The 25,219-nt window shown below is 51.5% G+C and overlaps 1 protein-coding gene across 11 annotated transcripts in view; it reads left to right on the top strand.

The window, feature by feature from the left end:
* Positions 1 to 25,219, top strand: part of LOC118789730 (girdin-like) — a 69,094-nt gene that overhangs the window by 30,586 nt on the left and 13,289 nt on the right. For 5 of the 11 annotated variants that reach the window (XM_036546313.1, XM_036546307.1, XM_036546312.1 and 2 more), the window contains exons 5-21: positions 862 to 920; positions 1,967 to 2,050; positions 2,535 to 2,675; positions 4,369 to 4,538; positions 11,199 to 11,280; positions 11,702 to 11,860; positions 12,683 to 12,829; positions 13,293 to 13,437; positions 14,247 to 14,434; positions 15,940 to 16,077; positions 18,278 to 19,348; positions 19,946 to 20,076; positions 21,567 to 21,708; positions 22,256 to 22,432; positions 23,113 to 23,274; positions 24,031 to 24,308; positions 24,587 to 24,730. In XM_036546313.1, the coding sequence (XP_036402206.1) occupies positions 862 to 920; positions 1,967 to 2,050; positions 2,535 to 2,675; positions 4,369 to 4,538; positions 11,199 to 11,280; positions 11,702 to 11,860; positions 12,683 to 12,829; positions 13,293 to 13,437; positions 14,247 to 14,434; positions 15,940 to 16,077; positions 18,278 to 19,348; positions 19,946 to 20,076; positions 21,567 to 21,708; positions 22,256 to 22,432; positions 23,113 to 23,274; positions 24,031 to 24,308; positions 24,587 to 24,730 (3,418 nt within the window). The remainder of the gene's footprint in view (positions 1 to 861; positions 921 to 1,966; positions 2,051 to 2,534; positions 2,676 to 4,368; positions 4,539 to 11,198; positions 11,281 to 11,701; positions 11,861 to 12,682; positions 12,830 to 13,292; positions 13,438 to 14,246; positions 14,435 to 15,939; positions 16,078 to 18,277; positions 19,349 to 19,945; positions 20,077 to 21,566; positions 21,709 to 22,255; positions 22,433 to 23,112; positions 23,275 to 24,030; positions 24,309 to 24,586; positions 24,731 to 25,219) is intronic. The other 6 variants (XM_036546314.1, XM_036546309.1, XM_036546306.1 and 3 more) reach the window with 3 other exon arrangements.

Below are 25,219 nucleotides of genomic sequence, written 5' to 3'. Positions count from 1 at the left end.
GCACAATGACATGTGTCACTCACATCCATCATTCATGTGCACCAGCACTACTATATGTAATGCATTTCACATCAATATGATGGATCATCATATGATGGATACAATATTAACAGTCATGATGATGATTAATCGTGTTTCAATAGCATCTTTAATGGATGTTAGAGTGCTTCACTGTGTCTGTGTGTGTGCGTGTGTGTGCGTGTGTGCGTGTGTGCGTGTGTGCGTGTGTGCGCGTGTGTGCGCGTGTGTGCGCGTGTGTGCGCGTGTGTGTGTGTGTGTGTGTGTGTGTATGTGTGTGTATGTGTGTGAGTGTGTGTGTTGGGAAGGTAGGGAGATGGTCACTTCACCCATTACAGATTTTCCGCCCAAAACAGCCATTTCTAACATCCGCTGAGGCAGAGAGGGAGGGATTTATTTTAGCTTCTGAACTGGGGATTAATAGATGGCCAGACTGAGAGAGCCCATTTGGGGAATTTGGCCAAGGGAACTGCAGAACCCCTTACACTCTCTGAGATGAGTGCCACGGGATTTTCAGTGACCGCAGCGGGTCGGGACCTCGGGTGAACGTCTCATCCTAAAGACAGCATCTCCCACAGCACCGTGTCCCTGTCCCAGCCTGGGGCATGAGAGGGAACACCGCCCCTTATCTCACTGCTTCCAGCAACAGCGTGGAGCTCCAGGGGGTTTCCAATCCAACCCCAGCTCACCTGCAGCCACCAGGCAGGGGGATGGTGCAGGGTGACGTGGCTGCTGGCAAAAAGCTATAAAAATGCGCATCCTTATAGATGTTCTTTATGGAGGTCGAGTCTGTCATGCATGTATTCTGCAGTGTTAGTAATGGTGATGAATGTGTCTTTGCAGAGCAAAGTCTGGATGAAATGAAGAAGCTGTTGCTGCTGCTGTTGGGCTGTGCTGTTCAGGTGAGTGCTGGGTCTACCTCACAGTAATGATGCTGAAGTCAGCCTCAGTCTCCCTCAGGAAGGAGCCATAACTACATTCCATTGTTGTCATTTACCAGACGCTCTTATCCAGGGCGACTTCCTTAGGTTATGATTTTTACGCGTTATCCATTTATACAGCTGGGTATTTACTGAGGCAATTCTGGGTGCAGCAGCAGTGCGCCAGCAGGGAGTCGAACCGGCAACCTTTCGGTTACGAGTCCTGCTCTTTACCACTATGTTACACCGCCGCCCAGCAATGTGGGGGCACGCGCTGCAGCCCCCGATTTCAATCTGTCAAATCCCACCGAAAGAAATCGGTCAGATCACACAGTACGGTAAACCACGACAACCGCACCATTTCCAGTTTTTCAGAAATCTTACATTCTAGACATTAATCAGCACATTCACGGTAGGGTCAGTGTGGGGGTCACAGGTCACAGCGTATCAGTGTGCATGCCGGGTTCCATGCCACACCCTCTCACAGCGGTGCCTGACCTCAGGGCGTGATCCACGGGCGCCGGCTCCGCCCCGTCTCTCTGGCCTCCGAATCCGCCGTCACGGCGAGCAGCACCGGCGGGGCTTTGTTTGCCCCACCAGCAGGGGGAAATGAAAGGGCTGTTGAGCCCGCAGTCTGTAGTCTGTGTGCATTCCCCGACTTTGATGAATGCGTACCTTGTGTTTCTGTGCGGCTCCGCAGCCCGGGGACGGAGCCCTGCGGGACTGCGTCGGCCTCTCTGCAGAGAAACACTGGCTGCAGTGTCCTTAAGATCACAGGCGCTCTAATTACGAGCGTGCTTACACTATCCCAAACAAAGGGGACGCTTGCCCTGGCTGTGTGACCGTGCAGATAACGGCGTGTGAAAGCACTGAAGGAGATGCTAACAGAGATGTCTCCTGGCCTGTAATTCCACAGCAGCGTTCGATCAGCTGAACCTCTTGACCCCGGGTGCCGGCTAGCGGCCTCCTGACCCCCGGGCCACGGTTAGCGGCCTGTGTAATCCAGTGCTCTCCCCTCTTGTTTCCAGTGTGAGCAGAAGGAAGACTACATCGAGAAGATCCAGAGCCTGGACTTCGACACCAAAGCTGCAATAGCGTCACATATACAAGAGGTATTTAAGGAAGCAGCGTTTGCTATGCTATGCTATGCTGTGCTATGTTGGGCCGTGCAGTAACAGTTCTGTGCTGTGCCGTGACATGATGTACTGTGGAGTCTATCTTACAGGTCTGTCTGAGGCTCTCTGCTTCTTATCTGTAAGGATGTATTTCTGTGTCTACTTGTCTGTGTCATTGCTTGATTGGATACAAATAATCTGTGGTTCCCACTGTATAAGAATATCATTATTACATGGTCAGTCCTCTTGTGTTACTGTGTTAATACTGTGTTGTATTACAGTATGCCTTACCAGGCCCTGACAGCTAGTTTAGTATATGTATGAGATGGTCTGTGTTGATTGGTCTGCGTGTTGGAAACTGCACTGTCCTAATTGGTCTGCTTGTTGGAAGCTGTGCTCTGCTGATTGGTCTGCATGTCGTACGCTGTTCTCTGCTGATTGGTCAGAGGGCGTGACCCTGAGTCTTGTGCTTGGTTGGCAGGTGACTCATAACCAGGAGAAGGTGTTTGACCTGCAGTGGATGGAGGGGGGCCCACTGCCCCCGGAGGAGTTGGACTCTCTCTCCAGGAGTATGGCCTTCCACCTGCGGAGGCTGGTGGACGAGCGTGACGAGCAGCTGGAGGTACAGCGCCGTCCCCAGCTGAGTCTGCGCAGCTTACAGGGGACATATTCTAATCTGAAAATGCTGTGGGGCTTCAGATGGGTCACTGTATTCACTCTAACCAGCTAGCTGCACATTAGTAGGTCACTGTAGCGGTGTGAGACAGATACCGTTTTGGAACCTTTGTTCTGCTGGGGTTTTCGGATTTTTTAAACAACGACACCCTGTGCTCTACATAATGGCCATTAATAACACGGCCACACCTGTCCTCCCGTACGCTGCCAATTAGGAGCACCTCTGCAGTGTGCTGTGGCCTGAATGTGTCAGTGCTGGAGCAGGCCAGCGAGGGACAGCGAGACCTGCAAAAAGCCCTGCAGAGGCGATGAGACACAGAGAGGGACAGCGTGTATGATCAGAGCAGGCTGCTGTAGAAAGGACCTGCACAGACATGGTGAGGGACAGCGTGTATGATCAGAGCAGGCTGCTGTAGAAAGGACCTGCACAGACATGGTGAGGGACAGCGTGAATGATCAGAGCAGGCTGCTGTAGAAAGGACCTGCACAGACATGGTGAGGGACAGCGTTTGATCATAGTGGGGCTCTCTGAAAGGGTCCAGGAGGCACAGCAAGGGACAGCATGGATGGTCAGAGCAGGACTCTGTAAACAGTGTCCAAGAGGCACAGTGAGAAACAGTGTGTACTATCGGCCTCACGGGCTCTGGCAGGCAGGAAACAGAGGAGTGATCGGAGGAGCACGCTTCTGCCCTGTCAGTGTGGAGCCGGTAGGTAGCGCTGCCTCATAATGAACTCCCCAGGGCCGGCCCTCCCTCGTTAAGCTGCCGTTAGCTCGGCCGGTCTGTGAGTTAGGAACAGGGAGACGGCGGGTCGAGTTACCCTGCCACGACGCGCTGTGTGGGGCTTCTGTGCTCTTAATTTGAGCCGGCTCTCGGGCCCTGATGGACCCGCACCCCCGCTCATTAGCCCCAGTGCGAGCGTGGGCGCTAAAAGCGTTTAGGCCAATTAGACGCCGCTCCTAATTACGTCTGAGGTCTCCATTTAATGGAATGATCCCCGCCGGGTGCCCGCCCTCCCCGGAGAGCCAGTGACCTAATCTGTGTCATCCCTCTAATCGCGCACCTCACGCAGGGCGGAAAGGAGGAAGAGCAGGGGAGAGGAGAGGATGGGGGAGGAGGGGAGGATGGGGGGGGTTACAGTGGGGAGAGAGGGAGGGGGAGGGAGGGTGGGAGGAAAGAGAGGTGTGAAAGGAAAGAGAGGGTGTAATGGGGAGGAGAGGGGGTGAAGAGAGAAGCAGAGAGGTGGTGGAGAGAGAGACAGAAAGAGAGGGAGGGGGGGCAGGAAAGTGGGTGCATTTCTGGCTCCCTTTGATACTCGTGTTACCGTGTCAGTGTGAGAGCTGTTCTCTGCAGGGTGTTAAAATAGACCTAAACCCCCAGAGAAGGGAGGCAGCGGTCTTTATTCAGCAGGTTTTGCAGGCGTATGTACAGCATCCTGCAAATGGCTGCAGTGGAGCTGCTGTTTGGGTCTCACCACTCAGAGAATCTAAGGTTAACCTAACATAAGCACCATTATTGTCCAAGGACTGATCCCAGTTCAGTAAATACGATCAGTATCACAGATTACCCGCGTGGTGTTGTCATGTGACGCCTGTGATCTCAGGTCAGTTTTCTGTCCCCCCCCCCCCGTGTGCCCGGCAGACCATCGTGGAGCTGACCCAGGAGAGGGACTGCGGGCAGGTGACTCCGCCGGCGCCGGCGGCCCAGTCACCCTGTGATTCTCCCAGCATGCACCGCACCGAGAGCCGGCAGCATCTCTCCGTGGAGCTGGCGGACGCCAAGGCCAAGATCAGACGCCTGCGGCAGGAGCTGTGAGTACGCCAGCGCCCCCGCCAGGCGCTCGTCTCCTACCCATAATGCACTGCGTGTCCGTGTCTGTGTTAGTTCCCCTGTGTCTGCCGTCAGTGCGTTCAGCGGAGACACTGGCTCAGCGCTCGGTGTCAGTCGGTAGTCTTTAATGCCTCCAGCGTTCAGCGGAGCTAATCTTTGCTCCAGAGGTCGCGAGGGTGAGAGGCGTGACTCCCTGCGCGTTTCAGCGTTACACAATGTGGCAGTAAAAGTCCTCCCCTGTCACTTGTTCAGGGTCGCCGGTTTAAAGAGCTGAGAAGCGCAGCGGCAGCAGTGTTCTCCATGGGGAAGAAGAACTGCAGTCAGGGCCATTGTGTGAGAACGGGGCATTTCCTCTTTGCTGCCCGCCGGGTACCGTGCTGTACTAAAGTGGTGTCCAGGAACTTTCTGCATTGTCATAAATAATTGAACTTCCTCTTACTTAGTGCCTTAACCTTGAGTGAAGAGGCCACTGCCGGCCAGCGTGATCAGCATGCTGGCTGTTCAGGCTCGGGGTGGAGTCACAGGCTGACCAAGCTGTGAGAAACTTCTCTGGAGGAGCAGTGATGGACACAAGCAAGAAACAGAGCAGAACTCTCATATTTAAAAAACAACCAAACCACAATAATGTCCATATTGATGGCTAAAAATAGTCCTCTCTCTTAAAAACTGGTGAGACATGACTGCAGTGTCCATCTATTTACACACAGACAGAGAGGGCGTGGCAGGGTGCGAGGTGGGGTGTCAGATTTACATTTTATTAAAACAAAATGCTATGTTTAGTCATTTAGTCAGCCCTCAGGGGTGACTGACAAAGCTTGCACAGAGTGGCCATGTCTGTAGCTACATTTTTAAAACCAAAGTCCCAGAGGGGTTTGTTATAAGCGTGTGATTACTGAGGTTCTGGGCGTGAGCGTGAGAGAGGGGATGGGGGTGGGGGTGGGGGAGTGGGATCGAATAGTTTGAGAACGTCTAAACTCAACCCAATAGTTTAATGGTTCCGGTGTAAAAACAGGTTAAATCGGATTACAGTGGAGTGAATTCAAGGGACGCTTGCCACATTTCAGCTATCATATTCAGAGGACTGTTTAAATGGGAAGAGCTATTAATTGTTAGACAGACAGATGTGTGAGGGAAGGTGCCCTGCGCGCGCCGGAGGGGGCGTGTTTTTCGGAGAGGGGCACAGGTGTGCTGCAGTGTGGTGAGAGACGGGCCCTCGGCCCCTCCAGGCCTGACGCATGATAAGACGTCTCGGCTTTCTGGGCCAGAGAAGGAGACGCCTGCGCCTGATGGATGGACTACTTTGACTGTGACCCACTTAGTTCCCGCAGTTCGTTTCGGTGAGGGTGCGGTGAGTGCAAAACACAAATAGGCTCTTTTTTTTTCTCCTGATGTCTTTTATCCGTCTTTCCTGTTTCCTACACAATGACTGCAGTCCATCCGTTATAGCCACGTATTCCAGCTGCAGGGGAATGGTGAAACCAAATATGATCCAGCACTGTGTGGACATTGCTCAGTAGTCAGTGTTATAGTAGTGTTATAGCAGCAGGAAGGTGCGTGCCTTCAGTGAGTGGTTGAACAAGACCTGTCCATGGTAGCTGTAGATTACAGACTGAAGTTATCCAGTGTGTGCACTGTAGTCTGGAAGGTAAAGAGCAGGAATGACCAGGGCTGGGGACAGTCACTGGCTCTTGCGTAGAAATATGCTTGTGTGCTTCTACTGTACCACACAATTGGGGTCAATCATATTTGTGTCTCTTCATATCAGTTGCTATTACGGTGTTTGACTCCGCACATCACACACAAACAGTGGTTCATTGATTCAACCATCCAGTCACCGGATCATATGACTGTGAGGTGAAAGGGAGGATAACGGCGGCATTATACTGTAGGAAAGACCCAGAGGACAGCAGCGAATCAGCAGGTTTTCTGTTCCAGGTCGTCTGGCAGCGAGTCACTGTTTGCTGCGCTCACACGCTCCTGGGTTACACCATCTCTCAGTTTCTTTGGTGGTTTGGCAGTAGCAGTAGCAGATCCCAGATCAGTGGCCAGTGAGTGCTCTGTGATCTGTACTGTCAGCCACTAACCAGTTTGACTGTCATAGGAAGAGCTGAATGTGAAAATATGTAGACATCTGTTCATGTACTGGTGATGATGATGATGATCACAGACTGTGTATGGATGCTTTGTTAGCTGTTGTCAAAGGCAGTGATACTGTACATCAACACAGCTGTTAAAAAGTCATATTTTTCATTTCCACAGAATTGATCAATTTCAAACCAAATAAGTGATAGATAGTTACACGTACTGTATCTAACACCCTTCCAGCACCGCAGGGCTCCCTGTTTCAGGAGTGGTGCAGGAATTGGGGTTTGTGTGTGGGGGGGGGTTAGTTTTGGGAGGGCAGCTCCCTTTATAGAACAGGCTGAGCTGTGCCCTGCTTACCTGTGCCAAGGACACTGTCAAGGACAGAGCAGAGACCGTGGAGCTGTTGGCTGAGAGCTGAGTAACATGAAAATCCATTAAACACAATGAAATGGAATGAAGTGCAACCTTTTGGGAGGCGTGTGAGAAGGGGGGTCATCTTCTCTCTCCAATTTCCCCTCAGTGTTAATGGGTGTGCTTGTGCTATTCTGTGGTGTGTAGAGTGTTGGGGCTGCTAGGCCGCAGTCTCTTTGTTCTGCCCGCGGAGTTGGGCAGATGAGGACCCCGCTTTGTGTCTGTTGTCATCTGGTGTCTTTGTGATGGAGGATATTAAACCAGACGGAGTACACAGAGGTGTTGAAAGTGTGCCGGGCTGTTAGATCTGGTGACGCCTCTCGCTGTGGAGAGTCAACAGAACCCTCCGTGAACAGAGAGAAAAGCACAGTGTTGTCTGGTGTGTGCAGTGTGGGCGGCGTGGGCGGTGTGGGCTCCGAACAGCTGCAGAGGACGGAATTCTCCTTTTCCTGTCAGTCCTATTCTGACACTGTCCCGACACTTCGGTGCTCGGTTGGAGTCGGATTGGACACGTTCTCTCTCCTTCATACAGCATCATTAAATTCCCCTGTATAGGTTCCTTTGCAGGTCTCCTGATAAGAGCGTCTGGCAGATGGATGTGTTTAAATGTAAATGTCAGGTTTAGAGATCGGTTCTGGGTGGCTTTGGTGCTTATCAGTAGTGTCCAGCTTCTGTCACTGTTGCTCTCTTCTGAAAAGGCGAACTCATGAAGCTGTGAGCGGGTGTGTCATCATTTTACAATCCTCTGCTCATATCCGGCCATGTGCGCCACAGAACCTCGAGGAATCTGTCCCCCACCCCCCACCATCACTACCGCTGCGGAACCCCAGAGGAATCTATACCCCCCACCCTCACCCTCGACCACCACCACCACCAGGGTTCGACCCCCTTTCACATCTCAAACCCTCCCGCCTCCAAAAGCCCCAGGCAGCTTTCTCACATTCTGGGCCGGGTGCCCGAGGGGGCCATGAGTCACACTGCAGGGCCCGCTGTCCCGTAGCCTCGCTTTGCATCCAAACAAACAGGAGGAGGCCGTTAATGTAGGTTCGGATGCAAACGCGTGACTCACCCAGCGGTGCCTGCAGAAGAGCCTCTGAATCCATCCCTCTTATCCCGTCGGGAGCGTTCTCCATCCGTGCTCTGTGTAAGAGAGGGAGAGAAAGACAGAGAGACAGGGGGAGGGAGAGAGACAGAAAGAGAGAGGGAGGGAGAGAGAGACAGAAAGAGAGAGAGAAACAGGGTGAGAGGGAGAGAGAGACAGACAGAGAAAGAGAGGGGTAGAAAGAGACAGAGAGAGGGAGAGAGAGAGGACAGAAATCAGATCAATGTGTAACCGCTCCTCCATCACATTTTAACCAGATGCTGTTGACGTGAATTACTCTGTAACATAGGGAGGGTGATGCGGGGCTCTCTCTCCTACAGTTAGGAGATTTGCATATTTTCTTCAGAACGTCCTCTGGCTCTGGCGGTTTGAATCTGTTCCTGTTTCATGTTTTTCATGTTCCGAGGGCTTCGCTTGTTCCAGAACAAGTTTATTTTTAAGATAAATATAAACTCAGTGAAATGACGAAGACGTGGCTTTACTTTCTCTGTGCTGGTTCCATTGTTTTTTTTTTATTTGCTCTCAGTCCTCTGAAGGCATAAGTGTGCATATCAGGCTTGTCTTTTGACAGTAAAAGAGGGAAGTTAAAAGAATGGTAGAGCAGGTAAATGGCTTTTAAGCTCTCTTGATTGACAGTGTATGCAGATCGAACTGAGGCTTTGTGGGCAAACGCTGGGGTTTAGAGCACACAATGCAGTCATTCATGAAGGTAGAGCAGCCTCTCCAACGCTGTGTAGCAGAGCTGGAGGAAGCACAGAGGTGTCTGTGTCAGCGAAGCTGTTTTCATGTCCGCACGAAGCTATCACCCAGGACTCACGCTAACCCATATGCAGGGTTTAGACAGACATACCAACAGGGCTATGAGTTAGTGGGATCAGAGACACTGACCCCTGGGGCTAACGATAACCTATGTGCAGGGATAAGAGACATAGACCATTCGGGCTAATGCTAACCCGTGTAGAGGGATCTGAGGCACAGATCACCAGGGCTAACACTAACCTATGTGCAGGGTTCAGACAGACAGACCGCTGGGGCTAGCACTAACCTGTGTGTAGCAGTCAGAGACACTCGGACTCACTGCTCATCTGATCCCCTGCGTCACCCTGTCACACTCTTTATTGAAGCCATCTGCTGCTTTACACACTGCCAGTTCAGCTTGCCCACAGGCCCCGACACTCCGCGTCTAAGTTGCTGAAGGAGTCACTGACCAGCAGGTACCTGTGCAGTTTATCTGGGGACACCTGTCAGTGATCAATCAGATATTTCACCCAGCAACCGTCTCAGAGCCAACCCAAGCAGCCCTGAGCCAGTTTAGCCCCGCCCCAATGGGACCCTCTGACCAATGACAGTCAGCCAGAGGAATATACATGTACACTGAATGAGCAGCGCTTTCTCAAAAGCTTTCTGTGGTTCTCGGAGAGAGGCGTGGAGCCCTGACTCCCTCACTGACCCCATGAGCTGTATCAGCGCTTTGCACTTTTACAGGGGTCAGTGGGAGGTCAAAGGTCAACCCTGTGGCTCCGCATGGCCCACGCTCACCTGTCACTCTCACAACAGGTGTGGGTGGGTGTGTGTGTGTGTGTGGGTCAACTGTCACTGATGGCAGGTGCATGTGTGTGTGTGTGTGTGTGTGTGTGTGTGACCCATTAGTCATGGCAAGAGTACGTGTGTGTGTGTGTGTGTGTGTGTGTGTGTGTGTGTGTGTGGGCACAGACAGTGAGTCAGGACATGCTGGTGAAGCTGAGGTCTCTTTCAGTGGGAGAGAGGGGACTCTACCAGTCTGTCATTCGACACTCATTAACTGACTGAGCATATTCCCACACATTCCGCCTGCGGATGGTCTAGAAAACACCAAAGACTCAGAAAAAGAAAAAGGGCTTGGATATTCACTCTAGCCTTCATTACAAACTATATAAGGCTGTATATGTAGGTCAGTATCTTTTTTGTAGCCTGTAGCATGTACTGTACCTTTCATTACAGTTTAATGAGCGTATAGCAAACAGGCTGTAGTTGTGTATGGTGTAGCATGATGTGAGATGTATGTGTGTGTGGGATGTGCGTGTTTGTTTCTTTAGTGGTTGTGGACTCAATAGCCTTTTATACCTTCTGTCGTTAGTCTTCTAACGGACTAGACAGCTGCACTGTGGAACGTCTGAGCCATCCATCCGAACAGGTGTTTATTCAGAGTGACAGGTGTCACTGATACAACATTCGCTTAATCAACTGCAGCAGTTCAGTTAAGTTAGGCGTGTGAGCAATCTCCTGTGAGCTCTCTCCTGAGTGTAATGTGAAGGATAACATGTAAAAATTGTAAGTCGCTCTCGATAAGAGCGTCTGCTAAATGACAATAGAATAATGTAATGAGTGTTATGTGATGTATGTATGTAAGGTATAGTAGAGACTAATAGTTATGTATGGGGCTGCCCTTTAGCTAGAAGATAGGATACTGTTCTTATGGTCAGGTGGTCATGCATTCAAATCCAGAACAGAGACGTACCCTTTAGCGATTTAGTTAACCTAGTTCAGTAAACACCCACAGTCACTCAACACATGCAGGCCGGCAAATACATGCAAAACAGAAATGCTAAACAAAATACTCTTTTTGTGTGTGAGTGTGTGTGTGTGTGCCTATATGTCCTTATATGTATGTGACCTGAAGGTGTTTTGTATGTGGGACAGCTAATAAGTGAGTGTGTGGTTAGTCCTGCATGTGAGGAATTACAACAAGGAAAAGTGTGTGTGTGTGTCTGTCTGTCTGTGTGTGTGTGTGTGTGTGTGTGTGTGTGTGTGTGTGTGTGTGTGTGTGTCTGTCTGTGTGTGTGTGTGTGTCTGTCTGTGTGTGTGTGTGTGTGTGTGTGTGTGCGCGTGTGTGTGTGTGTGTCTGAACACTGAGCTGTAAGTGTATAATAAGGCCTGTGATTATGGCTCTGAATGGCTTTGAATTTGGGACCGATACATACATACAGTGATGGGACAGAACCAGTACTCTGTGCGTGTGTGTGTAGCAGTATGCTTACAGCCCCCCTCTCTCTCTCTCTAACAGGGAGGAGAAGAGTGAGCAGCTGTTGGACTGCAGGCAGGAGCTGGAGACCATGGAGTCGGAGCTGAAGCGGCTGCAGCAGGAGGTATGGCACAGCATGGGGGGGGTCTAATCACCTCCGCCTCCCACCTCCAGCACAATGCTAATGCTAACGCTACCACTGTGATGTGATGTGCTGGAATTTGCCTTACATCCTCTCTAATGTGTTTCAGATGACACATACAACCAGCTCAGTCTCCCTCTTTTAATGCTTAATGCACTTAGCCAATTAATGGCTGAGCTATGTTTAGTGAAAAAGCCCCTTACAGCATGAGATGTTCTCCTATTTTAGTCTTTGACCTTAACACTCTAACGCAAAGAGCATGCCAAAGTCAGAAGAGCATTTGGCAATATTCAATGTACACATCCTTCCACGAGTGAATATGGGAGTTTAGCGTGAAGTCCCTAAATGCCGTTGCCGTGGGAAACGGGGCGCGGAGGTGACCCGCCTGCCCCTCTCGTGGCAGAGCATGCAGCTGCTGGCCGACGCCCGCTCGGCCAGGGCGTACCGCGACGAGCTGGACGCCCTGAGGGAGAAGGCCATCCGCGTGGACAAGCTGGAGGTGGAAGTGGGCCGCTACAAAGAGAAGCTGCACGACATCGAGTTCTACAAGGCCCGCGTGGAGGTACGGGCGCGGACACCAGGCCTGCAGAGGGCCAGCTGCATTCCTTCATTCATTCATTCATTCATTCATTCATTCATTCATTTACTTGGCAGAGGCCAATATACAGTGGCCTCTTATAGACTGTGACTTCCATAGATTTCGTTTAAGTTGTACGGATGGTTGTTTACAGGAGTAAGTGAGGTTAAATACCTTCCTTAAGGAAGCAACAGCAGGGATCTGCCTTGGAATCAAGCCCAGAAAACTATTGGTTCCAAGTCCAGTTCCTTAGCCACCGTGCTCCACTGTTATAAATAGTTTTGTGGCCCAGAGGTTGTACATCACGACAACAGATTGATTTCCAATGTTCATCCTCACCACGCAATTAAACCGTGTTTATGGCAGATTACAGTCCGTACTTGACTTGATGGGAGGGTTTGAAAACTCATTCTGATGACCGTAAAGTGGGCTGTGTCTTTCCGCTTAATACGGGCTGAATCTCACGGCCTTGTCTGTCTCAGATATTACCCCACCTGCAGCAGCTGCGTATGGTATCAGAACTTGTATCAGCAAGATCTATACAGCACCTGCCAACCTCAGTAGTGTCGTATTACACAACCACAAATTATTAGATTGTTTAATCTCGTGACATACTCGTAGTTTTGTATTTTAGCAACAGAAGAACATTGTTACAGTGTGTAATAAATGTCTCAGACAAGCAGAATGTTAGCTTGGGAGGGGGTGTGCAGAAGGGACCGTGTCATTGGTAATAACCGTGTCAGAGTGTCTGTCAGCCTGCATCGTCACGCGTGTCTGTCCCCTGTCCCCTGTCCCTGGGCTCTCCAGGAGCTGAAGGAGGACAACCAGGTGCTGCTGGAGACCAAGGCCATGCTGGAGGACCAGCTGGAGGGGTCCCGGGCGCGAGCCGACAAGCTGCACGAGCTGGAGAAGGAGAGCCTGCAGCTGAAGGCCAAGATCCACGACATGGAGATGGTGAGGGTTGGGCAGGGAGCACCGCGAAGCGGGAACAGCCAGAGAGCACCATGTTCTTCACACTCAGAGCAAACCGCACAGTTCAGCCTCAGATCAGCCTGCTTTCCCGTCCGAAGCTCTTAAAAAGGCAGAGAAAGTAATTCATCAGAGGCTCTGGTGTGTTTTGGTGAATTTACTTTATTGTGGTTGGTGAACTCGGGGTCGGTAGTATAGAACGTTCTCTGTGTGACAAAACCCATTCAGAGCTGTGGTTTTTAACTGTATATGTCTGTATGCGTGTGTGCGTGCGTGTGTGTATGTTTGTGTGTGTGTGCACGTGTCTGTGTGTGCATGTGTGTGTGTGCGCAAATGTGTACGTGCATGCATGTGTGCTTGTGTGTGTATTTGTGCGCGTGTGTGTGTGTGTATGCGTGTGTGTGTATGCATGCGTGTGTGTGCGTATTTGCTGGTATTCCTCTCCCAGGACCGGGACGCGGACAGGAAGCGCATTGAGGAGCTGCTGGAGGAGAACCTGACGCTGGAGATGGCACAGAAGCAGAGCATGGAGGAGTCTCTGCACCTGGGCTGGGAGCTGGAGCAGCTGACCAAGACGCCCGAGCTGAGCGAGGGTAACTGACCCGCCCCGCCCGGCCTGCGCTCCGCTCCGCAGGCCGGAGCACGCTTATTCACACCTGATCCATTCATGTATAACTGCTGCCAAATCCTGATTAGGCTTGGACTGCCTGAGTCTTACGTGGGCAGGCCTGGAAAACACTGTGGAGCTGAGAGTACCGGGAATATTACTAACCACTTTAAATCCTTTGAGATACCCATTACTGTCCTGGTTCCAAGTCTTCACAAACAAAACTTTATGGTTAAATGTGGGTGTAGTACTTTTTTTGAGTTTGAGCTGAATTTTTTCATTCAACCTTTATTTAAGCAGGAGGACTGAGTGCTCGGTTCCCTTTTGCTGTCTTGATTTGTGATTTGAGAGAATGTAAGGGATTCAGCCAGTCAGGCGCAGGAGGGGTGATTAATGACCTGATGCGGAGAGATGGATTTTGGAACTGGACCAGGACACTGGGGGTAACACTCAGCTACAAGCGCAACAGGAGCTTTAATGACCACAGTAAATCAGTGCCTCAGTCTAACACATCGGCCTACAGCTCAGTGCCAACACCACTGTACAGGGGCTTTAGATGTGCTTAGTCCAGAGTGAAGACTGCCCCCTACTGGCTGAATGGCATCACTTAGAGAAGCAACCTGGTTTCCCCAGGATGTCTCCCATCCAAGTACAAGCCAAGCGCTTGGGTTCAGCTGTTGGATAGAGGAGGTGAGGGCATTAGCAGGCAGGGTGGTGTGGCTGTTAGTGTCTCTGTCTGGACGTGCTGATCAGTCTCCATGGAAACTCACAAGGGGGTGTCACTCCGTGCCCCAGCAGTGCCGCAGAAGTCCCTGGGCCACGAGGTGAACGAGCTGACGTCCAGCCGGCTGCTGAAGCTGGAGAAGGAGAACCAGACCCTGCTCCGCACCATGGAGGAGTTGAGGGTGACCTCCGACCCCGGCGGGGACGGCGGGGCCCGCCTGCTGAAGGCGGAGAAGGAGAACCAGAGGCTCGCCCAGAAGGTGAGGAAACCGAGGGTGGCACTGCTGCCATGGCAACGGCCTTAAAGAGCCGTGCTTTAAGCTTGTGAAAGCAAACGGGAGCAGGCACAACGATGGCAGCTAGCTGTCCATACCCACAAAAAACTACACAGGTTTGGATCCCGGGATTTCCACTGTCTGTAGTTTTACAATGACAGTTACACTGGAGTTGACTTGCAGTTGTCCAAAACCACAGGAATGTGTCTGTGACAGATAAGCAGAATTAGGAACATTTGGTGAGGCTTGATTTTTTTTCTGGGTTAAACATTTTCAGAGAATTAAGCCTCAGCTGGCAAAGTAGCTGCAGTCTAATAGTGTAATAATTTTAGCAGGTCAGGCAGTATATTAAGGTTTTCAGAAACAAGGAGCTGAAACTAAGGCAAACTGAGCTGGAAGGTAATTTTCCAAGTATTTTTCCAGACTTCACCCTCATTCCTCCTCTAGGCAACATGAATCTATTTATAGGCTCATAAGCCTCCACTGTACTTAAACAGGAGGCACAAAACAGGCCACTTCTTAGACAAAGGAGAAGCTTCAGTGTTGAAGTTGGAAATAGAAGAACTCTGACTCAGTAAAAGCATGAAGTATTTATGGAGGACTCCAGACAGCACCAAGGCATCACCATTTATCTTCATGCAGATTCGGGACAAATTTAAGCTGAAAAAGAGAAGTATCTCAGAGGTTTTGTTTGTCATCCAGAAAGCAGCCATTTATAAGCTGCTTAGTGAGTGCTAGCTTATTCGTGGAGTATATTGGTTATTCATCAGCCTGCTTACTGCAAAAGTGCAGCTTATCAGTAGGCTTTTTTTGTTGTCATTGGTAGTGTGCGTGCATGTGTGTGTTGCTTGTATGCCTGTGTGTGCATGCTTTTGTGTGTGCACGTGTGTTTGGGTCTGTGCACATAGGTGTATACATTTGCCTATGTTCATGTGAATGTGTATTCATGTGAGTGTGTCTTTGCAAATGTGTGTGTGTGTGTGTGTGTGTGTGTGTGTGTGCGTGCGTGCGTGCGTGCGTGCGTGCGTGCGTGCGTGCGTGCGTGCGTGTGTGCATGTATGAGTCTCAGAACCCAGAGCTTTCGTTGCACATGATAGGCTAACGTTGTAGACACCCTGGTTGGTAATTTGTGTTTGTGAAGTGAGTGTAAGTATATGCTGTGCTCTGCTGTATCCTGGCCTCTCCCAACCAGCTACTGCTGCTGAAGCACAAACAGACTTAACTTCCTCTTGCTTATCAAATTCCTGTTCATACTGCAGTCAAAACCAGGGATGTTAAGCATGTGGTGTCATAAGCAGGGTTCAGCTTAAACAGCCATGTCAAGCAGTTTATCAAAGTGTTACCAAGAAAGGTTGGGTTTTAAGTGAGGTGAGGTTTACCTTCCTGGATCATGCAGGTTGTGTTTTCCGTGATGGTGAAAGCTCATTACTGCAGCAGAGAGGAGAGCTTTTCAAGGATGCGTGCCCATACCTGTGTGTGTGTCTGCGCAGCTGGAGCAGCTGGAGCGGGAGCTGAGCGCAGAAAGGCAGAGTCTGCGCAGCGCGGAGGATCTGAGTGGGGACCTGATGAAGGAGAAGGCCCAGCTAGAGAGGACCCTGGAGACACTGCGGGAGAACTCTGAGAGACAGGTAAGACCGTCATGCCCTCATCCTCAGCTCTGACTCCACAGCACGCATCTCGCAAATCAGAGCTCACCCATGAAGCTTCATTTCCAACAGTGATTATCGTCATGTGTTTCCCGCATAGTGTGTAGTAGAGTTTAAACAGTGTGTCTGTGAGATGGTCACTGGATTCCTGTCCAGGTGGGTGGTAATAGGTAAGTGGCACAACAGAAATGGCATTGAGCCGGGTAACCATGTGTGAGAGGAAATCCCATGAGTAACAGCAGAGGCAGTGTGAAGGGAACCAGAGGCTGTAAGGGAATTTAACGTGACCACATTTTAACCCAAACAAAAGCAGCTAGGATGTCAGAGTGAGGAGAACGTTATGAGCAGCAGCTCACCTGAGCACCTTACCTGTTCGATTTCTGATACAGCTCACGGCGATTGTGGCTTGTTGTGTTGACTGAAGGCAGCTGTGTTTCCCAGACGTCCCGTCGTCAGGATCTGATCTGTGATTCTGAGGATGCTGCTGAACAGAACAAAAAGAAAGAAACCCATAGGATTCAGGCAGCGTTTGATGGGGAATGTTTCACAAACAAACGGTGGAGTCAGGTTCTGTCAAAGCATTTTCTGTTTTGTTTTTGTTTTTTGGACTGTTATGCAGTCTGAGATTTTTAATAAAATGTTCCTCCTTTAAAGGACCAAATAGAACACAAGGCAGTAGTAGGCCTTTTATTGAGTCATGATCTCAGGTAACTCTGAATGATGTTACAGCTTAATCTGTAAGTGCGCGTACTGAATTAAGTGGAGAGAAAAGGATCTTTGTGCAAGTTTACCTCATCCCATCACACTGCTGAGACACAGAGGAAGGCATATCTAATGAAAATACCAGTCTGCATTCAGCATGCATTCAGTGGTTGATTTTTGCGGTAAAAAGTGTCAAATATAGACTGATAATTAGGCCTTGGTTGTTCATCACTGTCAAATATTAAATTGACCACAGCGGAGTGGTGTATTGGTTATGAGCAGGGCTCATAACCAGAGAGGTTGCTGGTTCGATTCCCCACTAGGGCGCTGCTGCTGTTCCCTTAGGGAAAGTACCTAACCCACAATTGCCTCAGTAAATATCCAGCTGTATAGAAATGGATAAAATTGTAACCTACTGTATGTAAGTCGCTCTGGCTAAGAGCATCAGCTAAATGACAATGTAATAGCATTCATATAATTGCCAAATACCTTTACTCAGAGAAATCTGCGTGCATGTTATATTGGAATGTTTAATGTCTCTGTTTCTCTCGTTCCCACCCCCTCTCTCCCTCTTTCCCTCTCTCTCCCTCTCCCTCTTTCCCCCTCTCTCTCTCTCTCTCCCTCTCCCCCTCTCTCTCTCCCTCTCTCTCTCCCTCCCTCTCTCTCTCCCTTTCTCTCTCTCTCTCTCTCTCTCCCTCTCTCTCTCTCTCTCTCCCTCTCTCCCTCCCTCTCTCTCTCTCTCTCTCTCTCTCTCTCTCTCTCCCTCTTCCTCCCTCTCTCTCACCCACTCTCCCTCCCTCCCTCTCTCTCTCTCTCCCTCCCTCCCTCTCTCTCTCTCTCTCTCTCTCTCTCTCTCTCTCTCTCTCCCCCTCTCTCTCTCTCTCTCTCTCTCCCTCCCTCTCCCCCTCTCTCCCTCCCTCTCTCTCTCCCTTTCTCTCTCTCTCTCTCTCTCTCTCTCTCCCTCTCTCTCTCTCTCTCTCTCCCTCTCTCCCTCCCTCTCTCTCTCTCTCTCTCTCTCTCTCTCTCTCCCTCTTCCTCCCTCTCTCTCACCCACTCTCCCTCCGTCCCTCTCCCTCCCTCTCTCTCTCTCTCTCCCTCCCTCTCTCTCTCTCTCTCTCTCCCTCTCTCCCTCCCTCTCTCTCTCTCTCTCTCTCTCTCTCTCTCTCTCCCTCTTCCTCCCTCTCTCTCACCCACTCTCCCTCCGTCCCTCTCCCTCCCTCTCTCTCTCTCTCTCCCTCCCTCTCTCTCTCTCTCTCTCTCCCTCTCCCTCTCCCTCTCCCTCTCCCTCTCCCTCTCCCTCCCTCTCTCTCTCTCTCTCTCCCTCCCTCTCTCTCTCTCTCTCTCTCCCTCTCCCTCTCCCTCTCCCTCTCCCTCCCTCTCTCTCTCTCTCTCTCCCTCCCTCTCTCTCTCTCTCTCTCTCTCTCTCTCTCTCTCTCTCTCTCTCTCTCTCTCTCTCTCTCTCTCTCTCTCTCTCTCTCAGGTGAAGGTGCTGGAGCAGGAGAACGAGCGGCTGAGCCAGACGGTGGCGTCGCTGCGGCAGCGTTCGCAGATCAGCGCGGAGGCGCGGGTGCGCGACGTGGAGAAGGAGAACCGCGTGCTGCACGAGTCCATCAAGGAGACGAGCAGCGCGCTGCACCGGGCCGAGTCCGAGCGCCGGCAGCTCCGCAAGGAGCTGGAGCTGTGCCGCGAGCGGGGCGAGCGGGCCGACGAGCTGGAGGCGGAGCTGCGGCGGCTGGAGCGCGACAACGAGGGCCTGCAGAAGCGGCTGGCGGGCCTGGGCATCACCTGCGAGAGGGTGGAGGCGCTGGAGCGCGAGAACGCCGAGCTGGAGGCCGAGGCGCGCCGCCTGCGCAAGCAGCTGGACGGCCTGCGGGGGGCGGCGGCGCAGCTGGAGGGGCTGGAGAAGGAGAACCGCCAGCTGGACCTGGAGAACCTGGAGCTGCGGCGGGCGGCGGAGGCGCTGCGGGCGGCCGGAGCCCGCGCCGCACAGCTGGAGCAGGAGAACCGCGAGCTGGAGGCCGAGCGCGCCCAGCTGAGGAGGAGCCTGGAGCTGCTCCGCGCCTCCTCCAAGAAGAGCGAGCGGCTGGAGCTCAGCTGCCAGGGCCTGGACACCGAGAACCAGCGGCTGCAGAAGGCCCTGGAGAGCAGCGGCCGCAAGGTGGCGCAGCTGGAGGCGGAGCTGCGGGAGGCGGAGGCAGAGACGCAGGGCCTGCAGCGCAGCCTGGAGGAGCTGAAGATCTCCAGCAAGCGGCTGGAGCAGCTGGAGAAGGAGAGCGCCGCCCTGGAGCAGGAGGCGTCGCAGCTGGAGCGGGACCGGAAGCAGCTGGACAAGGAGAACAAGCGGCTCAGGCAGCAGGCGGAGATCCGCGACGCCACGCTGGACGACAACAACCTCCGCATCGCCAACCTGGAGAAGGAGAACCGCGCCCTGGGCAAGGAGCTGGCGCTGCTCAAGGACTCCTGCAGCCGCGTCAAGCAGCTGGAGAAGGACAACAAGGAGCTGGTCAAGCAGGCCACCATCGACAAGAAGACGCTGCTCACCCTCAGAGAGGTAACCTTCCCGCGAGGCCAGGCTCGTGACTCAGCGTCTTGCTGTTCTTTAGACATTAGATTGCATTGGCCAGCAGTGTAGCATAGCGGTAAGGAGCAGGGCTCATAACCAAAAGGTTGCTGGTCTGATTCCCTGCTGGGGCGCTGCTGTTGTACCCTTGGGCGTGGTACTTTAACCCGCAATTGCCTCAGTAAATATCCAGCTGTATAAATGGATAGAAGAATAACCTATGCAAGTCGCTCTGGATAAGTGACTGCTAACTGACAGTATCATAATGTAATGTAGAAGAGAACACTTTGAAATTCATGGTGTTCGTTTGTAACGGTGATTCTGTATTACTGGTTTAAATCGACCTGTTTCATGTGAAGTTCTCATGAGTAGGAGTACTGTTAAATAGAGCAGTTTTTGAATATGATTCTTAAAACTGTGGCCTCATATTCACAGATAAGCAGTGATATAAGCAATAGGCAGTGTGCACCAGTGAATGAGGTCCAGACTCCACACATAGCCATAAACAGCATTGCTGGATGAGTGCGTATTTCATAAATGATTATATTATATACGGCATTGATATGACGCGGTGCTGCTGCGTTTCAGGAGCTGGTGACTGAGAAACTGAGCACCCAGCAGATGAACAATGACTTGGAGAAGCTGACGCACGAGCTGGAGAAGATCGGACTCAACAAGGAGAGACTGCTGCAGGACGAGCAGAGCTCTGACGACGACAGGTACACACACATGCGCGCGCGCGCACACAGCACCTACACACATATATACACGCACACACTCACACACAGCACCTACACACATATATACGCGCACACACTCACACACAGCACCTACACACATATATACGCGCACACACACACACTCACACACAGCACCTACACACATATATACGCACACACACACACACTCACACACAGCACCTACACACATATATACGCGCGCACACACACACACTCACACACAGCACCTACACACATATATACGCGCGCACACACACACACTCACACACAGCACCTACACACATATATACGCACACGCACACACACACAGCACCTACACACAGCACCTACACACATATATACGCGCACACACACACTCACACACAGCACCTACACACATATATACGCACACACAGCACCTACACACATATATACGCGCACACACACACTCACACACAGCACCTACACACATATATACGCACACACACACACCTACACACACACACACATACGCACACGTGCACACACACACACACAGCACCTACACACATATATACACACACACACACACACAAGTAGCTACACACACACACACACACCCACCACACACACACACACAAACACACACACACACACAGAGGCAGCTGCACACACAGATGGTACCTACACACATTTACACACACATGCTCATATATGTATTCACACGAACATTCACACACTCACACACGTACACACGTGAACACACACTGAAATGCAAACTCAAATACATGCACACACACACACACACACACTCATGCACATAGGTGCACTTGCACATGCGCATACACACATGTACATATACACATACACATTCACATGTACATATGTGCACATACATACTCACACACACACCAATCAAATACACCTCATATGTTTTCACAAAGCACATACTGTACACACACCGCAGTGACAGTTAAGTGCTGTCTAGCACAGCCATCTATACACAAAGACATGTCTGTATTATACTGCCAAGAAGCCCAGAGGCGCTTCTCTAATCACTGCTCTGTGGCAGTTAGCGGTTTCTGACCCCCCCCACGCCCCCCCTCAAAGCTGTCTTCATTACTGTCACTGTGATATTGGCAGCAGGCGACTGTCACTGTCAGATGATAGGCTGTGGGTATGTAAAGGAAAAGCACATGAACATTACATTTAAATACGAGGGCAGGCCATTTTTATCTGATTCTTTTACTCCATGTGGTATATACTCCATATTGGTATGTCTGTTCCCATAATAATCAGTTTTTGCCCTCAATGGTTACCTCGCTGTATTTGCGGTGTTGTTTGTGAGTGTAGCGTTTTCCTCAGTAAAAGCACAAGCCTTCATCTCCGGCAGGCCAGATGCACGGTTTTGAAAGGCCATTGTCTCAGCAGCTGATGTGAGCAGCACTGAATGAGGAGAACCTCTCTCTCCGCCTCACCTGGGTGCTGTGGTTTTGAAACATGTTCTGCAGCAGATACAAGCTTCTGGAGTCCAAGCTGGAATGCACGCTGAAGAAGTCCCTGGAGATCAAGGAGGAGAAGATCGCCGCCCTGGAGGCCAGACTGGAGGAGTCTTCCAACCTCAACCAGCAGCTGCGGCAGGAGCTGAAGACTGTGAGTGCACGCGCGTGCGCACACACACACACAAACACACACACACACACACACGCGCGCACACACACACACACACGCACACATACACACGCACACACACACACTCGCACACGCACACATACACACACACACACGCACACATACACACACACGCGCGCGCACACACACACACACAGAGAGAAGAGAGAGAGAAACTGCTTGTGCTGCATACCGTACAGCGTGGTTTTTTTTTTTGAAGTGTTCCATAGATTATTTATTCCTACTTTCCGCTTATTTTAGCCGTCTCAGTCTACTCTCTCTCTCGCTGTGCACACAGGGTTAGGGTTAGGAGAAGAAAAAGAAGAGAAAAGACTTTCAGCTGTGGGTCTTTGTGGGCCTTTCAGCTGTTTTAAATCTCCTTAGCTCCTACCTGCTGGGAAGGCAGGGGGAAACGGGGCCCGGGGATAAACCTCATACTGGGCAGCGCTGCTTTGAATGAGAGTTGTGCTGCAGTGCAGGAGCTGGAGTGGACAGGGACAAGGCAGTGGGCTGACCTTTGACCCCACAGGTGAAGAAGAACTACGAGGCCCTGCGGCAGAGGGAGGAGGAGGAGCGGATGGTGCAGAGCTCCCCCCCCAGGGCAGGGGAGGAAATGCAGGCTGCGAGCAAGTGGGAGAAGGAGAGCCACGAGGCCACGCGCGAGCTGCTGAAGGTCAAGGACCGCCTCATCGAAGTGGAGAGGAACGTGAGTGCAGCTTTCAGCTCTGCCTGTACCGCACACTACTGCCTAACACTGCTGAAAACCACAGCCTCACACTGCTGCAACCTACAGCTTCACACTACTGCAACCTACAGCCTCACACTGCAGAACACTACAGCCTAACACTGCTCCACATTACATCCTGACACGGCTGAACCCACATCCTCATACTACTGTGTAATACATCCTCACATTCCTGAACAGTAGTGCCTAACGCTGTTGCGTACTATGTCCTCACACTACAGCACACTACAGCCTCACTGTACTGATCACTACAGCCTGACACTGCTGCACACTACAGCCTGACACTGCTGCACACTATAGCCTCACACTGCTGAATACTACAGCCTCACACTGCTGAACACCACAGCCTCACACTGCTGAACACCACAGCCTCACACTGCTGAACACCGCATCCTCACACTGCTGAACACCACAGCCTCACACTGCTGAACACCGCATCCTCACACTGCTGAACACTACAGCCTCACACTGCTGAACACAGCATCCTCACACTGCTGAACACTACAGCCTCACACTGCTGAACACAGCATCCTCACACTGCTAAACACTACAGCCTCACACTGCTGAACACAGCATCCTCACACCACTACGTGCAGTACGAGCGCGCGGTGTTGACGCGTGTCCCCGCGTCCCGCCCGCAGAACGCCACGCTGCAGGCGGAGAAGCAGGCGCTGCGCACGCAGCTGAAGCAGCTGGAGACGCAGAGCAGCAACCTGCAGGCGCAGATCCTGGCCCTGCAGCGGCAGACCGCCTCCCTGCAGGAGAACAACACCGCGCTGCAGACGCAGAACGCCAAGCTGCAGGTGAGAGCTGCGCAGGGCTGCTCAGGCGGGCGGGGGGCGGAGCCCCGAAACGGCAGCCCAGGCGTCACAGAGAGAGCTGCCCGGCTCTGGCCCTGACGCAGACACGTGCCCGTATTTGGGTTGCTCTGGCTCTGGGAGCAGGATTACTAAACCCGCTAAAAGCGCTAATTACAGCGCAGAGCCAGACCTCTGCGTCTTCAGATTGGCACAGAAACCCTGAAATAGACACGTCTCTTCAAATGATTTTCATGCAGGTTAGAACCATAGGAGGTTTTTTTCATTATCAGAGTAATCAGACTGGCTGTGTCCACAGTGCCCCCCTATGAAAACTACGCATTATTACATTACTGGTACTTAGCAGACGCTCTTATCTGGAGCGAACATTACAGGTTTTTTTTACAATGTTATTCATTTATACAGCTGGATATTTACTGAGGCAATTGTGGGTTAAGTACCTTACCCAGAGGTACAGCAGCAGTGTCCCAGGGGAGAATCAAACCAGCAACTTTTCAGTTACGAAATCTGCTCCTTAACCACTAAGCTACACTGCTGCACACACACTAGGCTATACACGCACTATGTTTACCTACTTTTAAGAACTGAGCATTAACTTGTCTTGTTGTCATGATAGCATCATTTCACAGTTAAAGCTAAAACATGGAGTATTTGTGTAATGAATGCATCTCACAGCCTCTGTGAGTGAGGCATGGTGAGCGTGTGGCTCAGGCTGGTTGCATCCCTCCCCTCCCCCTGCAGGTGGAGAACTCCACGCTGAGCTCCCAGAGCGCCGCCCTGCTGGCGCAGAACACGCAGCTGCAGAGCCAGCAGAGCAGCGTGGAGAGCGAGCGGGAGGGGGCGCTGCGGGACCGGGAGGACCTGCGCTCCGCCCACGAGCTGCTGCTGCGCGACCACGAGAAGCTGGCCGCCCTGCACGAGCGGCAGGCCGCCGAGTACGAGGCGCTCATCGCCAAGCACGGCGGCCTCAAGGCGGCGCACAAGAGCCTGGAGCTGGAGCACCGCGAGCTGGAGGACCGGTGGGCCGCCGCCACAGCCGTGCCGTCACAGCCGTGCCGTCACAGCCGTGCCGTCACACCCACATTCTCACACCCCTACTGTCATGCCTGGACTGTCACACCTATTCTACCACACCTGCGCTGCCACACCCACAGTGCCACATCCTTTCCCCATAAAACCTCAAAGTAGTTTCAGGCTCAAGATAAATATTTTAAAATGGGTTTTGTTTTACTCTATGGTGTCTGGGACACTCTGGGTTGTGTTTTACTCTATGGTATCTGGGACACTCTGGTTGCAGATATAACCAGCTGCTGAAGCAGAAGACCCATCTGGAGGAGCTGGAGAGGGCCCTGAAGGCAGAGCAGGAGAAGATGCTCGCAGAGAACAAGAACCACGAGGCCACCGCTGCCAAGTACCACAAGCTAAAGGAGGACAATGACAGGTGAGAGTGTGTGTGTGTGTGTGTGTGTGTGTGTGTGTGTGTGTGTGTGTGTGTGTGTGTGTGGGGCAGGTGTAAGGCAGAGCCAGGTGACTGACAGACAGGAAGCACGAGACAAAATATTTAACTTTGTCAGTATGTGGCTATGAAATCATTACATAAAATTGATTACTAGGATGGGTATTTGAATGCTTGTACATGAACAAAATGTTTAAGATGGTTATTTCTTTATGTAATTTTCATGAATGAACAATAGATAAAATAATTTGCATATAAAATAATCAATGACTTTCCTGTTTCATGGTGTGAGTGAATGCAGATCATGTTGCAGTGAGTTATCCCGTAATGGCAGTCAGGTATACAGCAGGGCTTCTGCCTACAGACCATAAACAGGGTGTGGCCTTACACAGAACTGTGAACACATGTGATCTTGCAGCAGAGCACTACTACTTGTACCTGTGTCTGTGGGATCACAATTATTGAAATGTATTT

Source organism: Megalops cyprinoides, chromosome 15, assembly GCF_013368585.1.
Source record: "Megalops cyprinoides isolate fMegCyp1 chromosome 15, fMegCyp1.pri, whole genome shotgun sequence".
Classification (NCBI taxonomy): domain Eukaryota; kingdom Metazoa; phylum Chordata; class Actinopteri; order Elopiformes; family Megalopidae; genus Megalops; species Megalops cyprinoides.
Note: the sequence above shows the minus strand (reverse complement) of the source record. Positions and strands in the feature narration are given on the sequence as shown.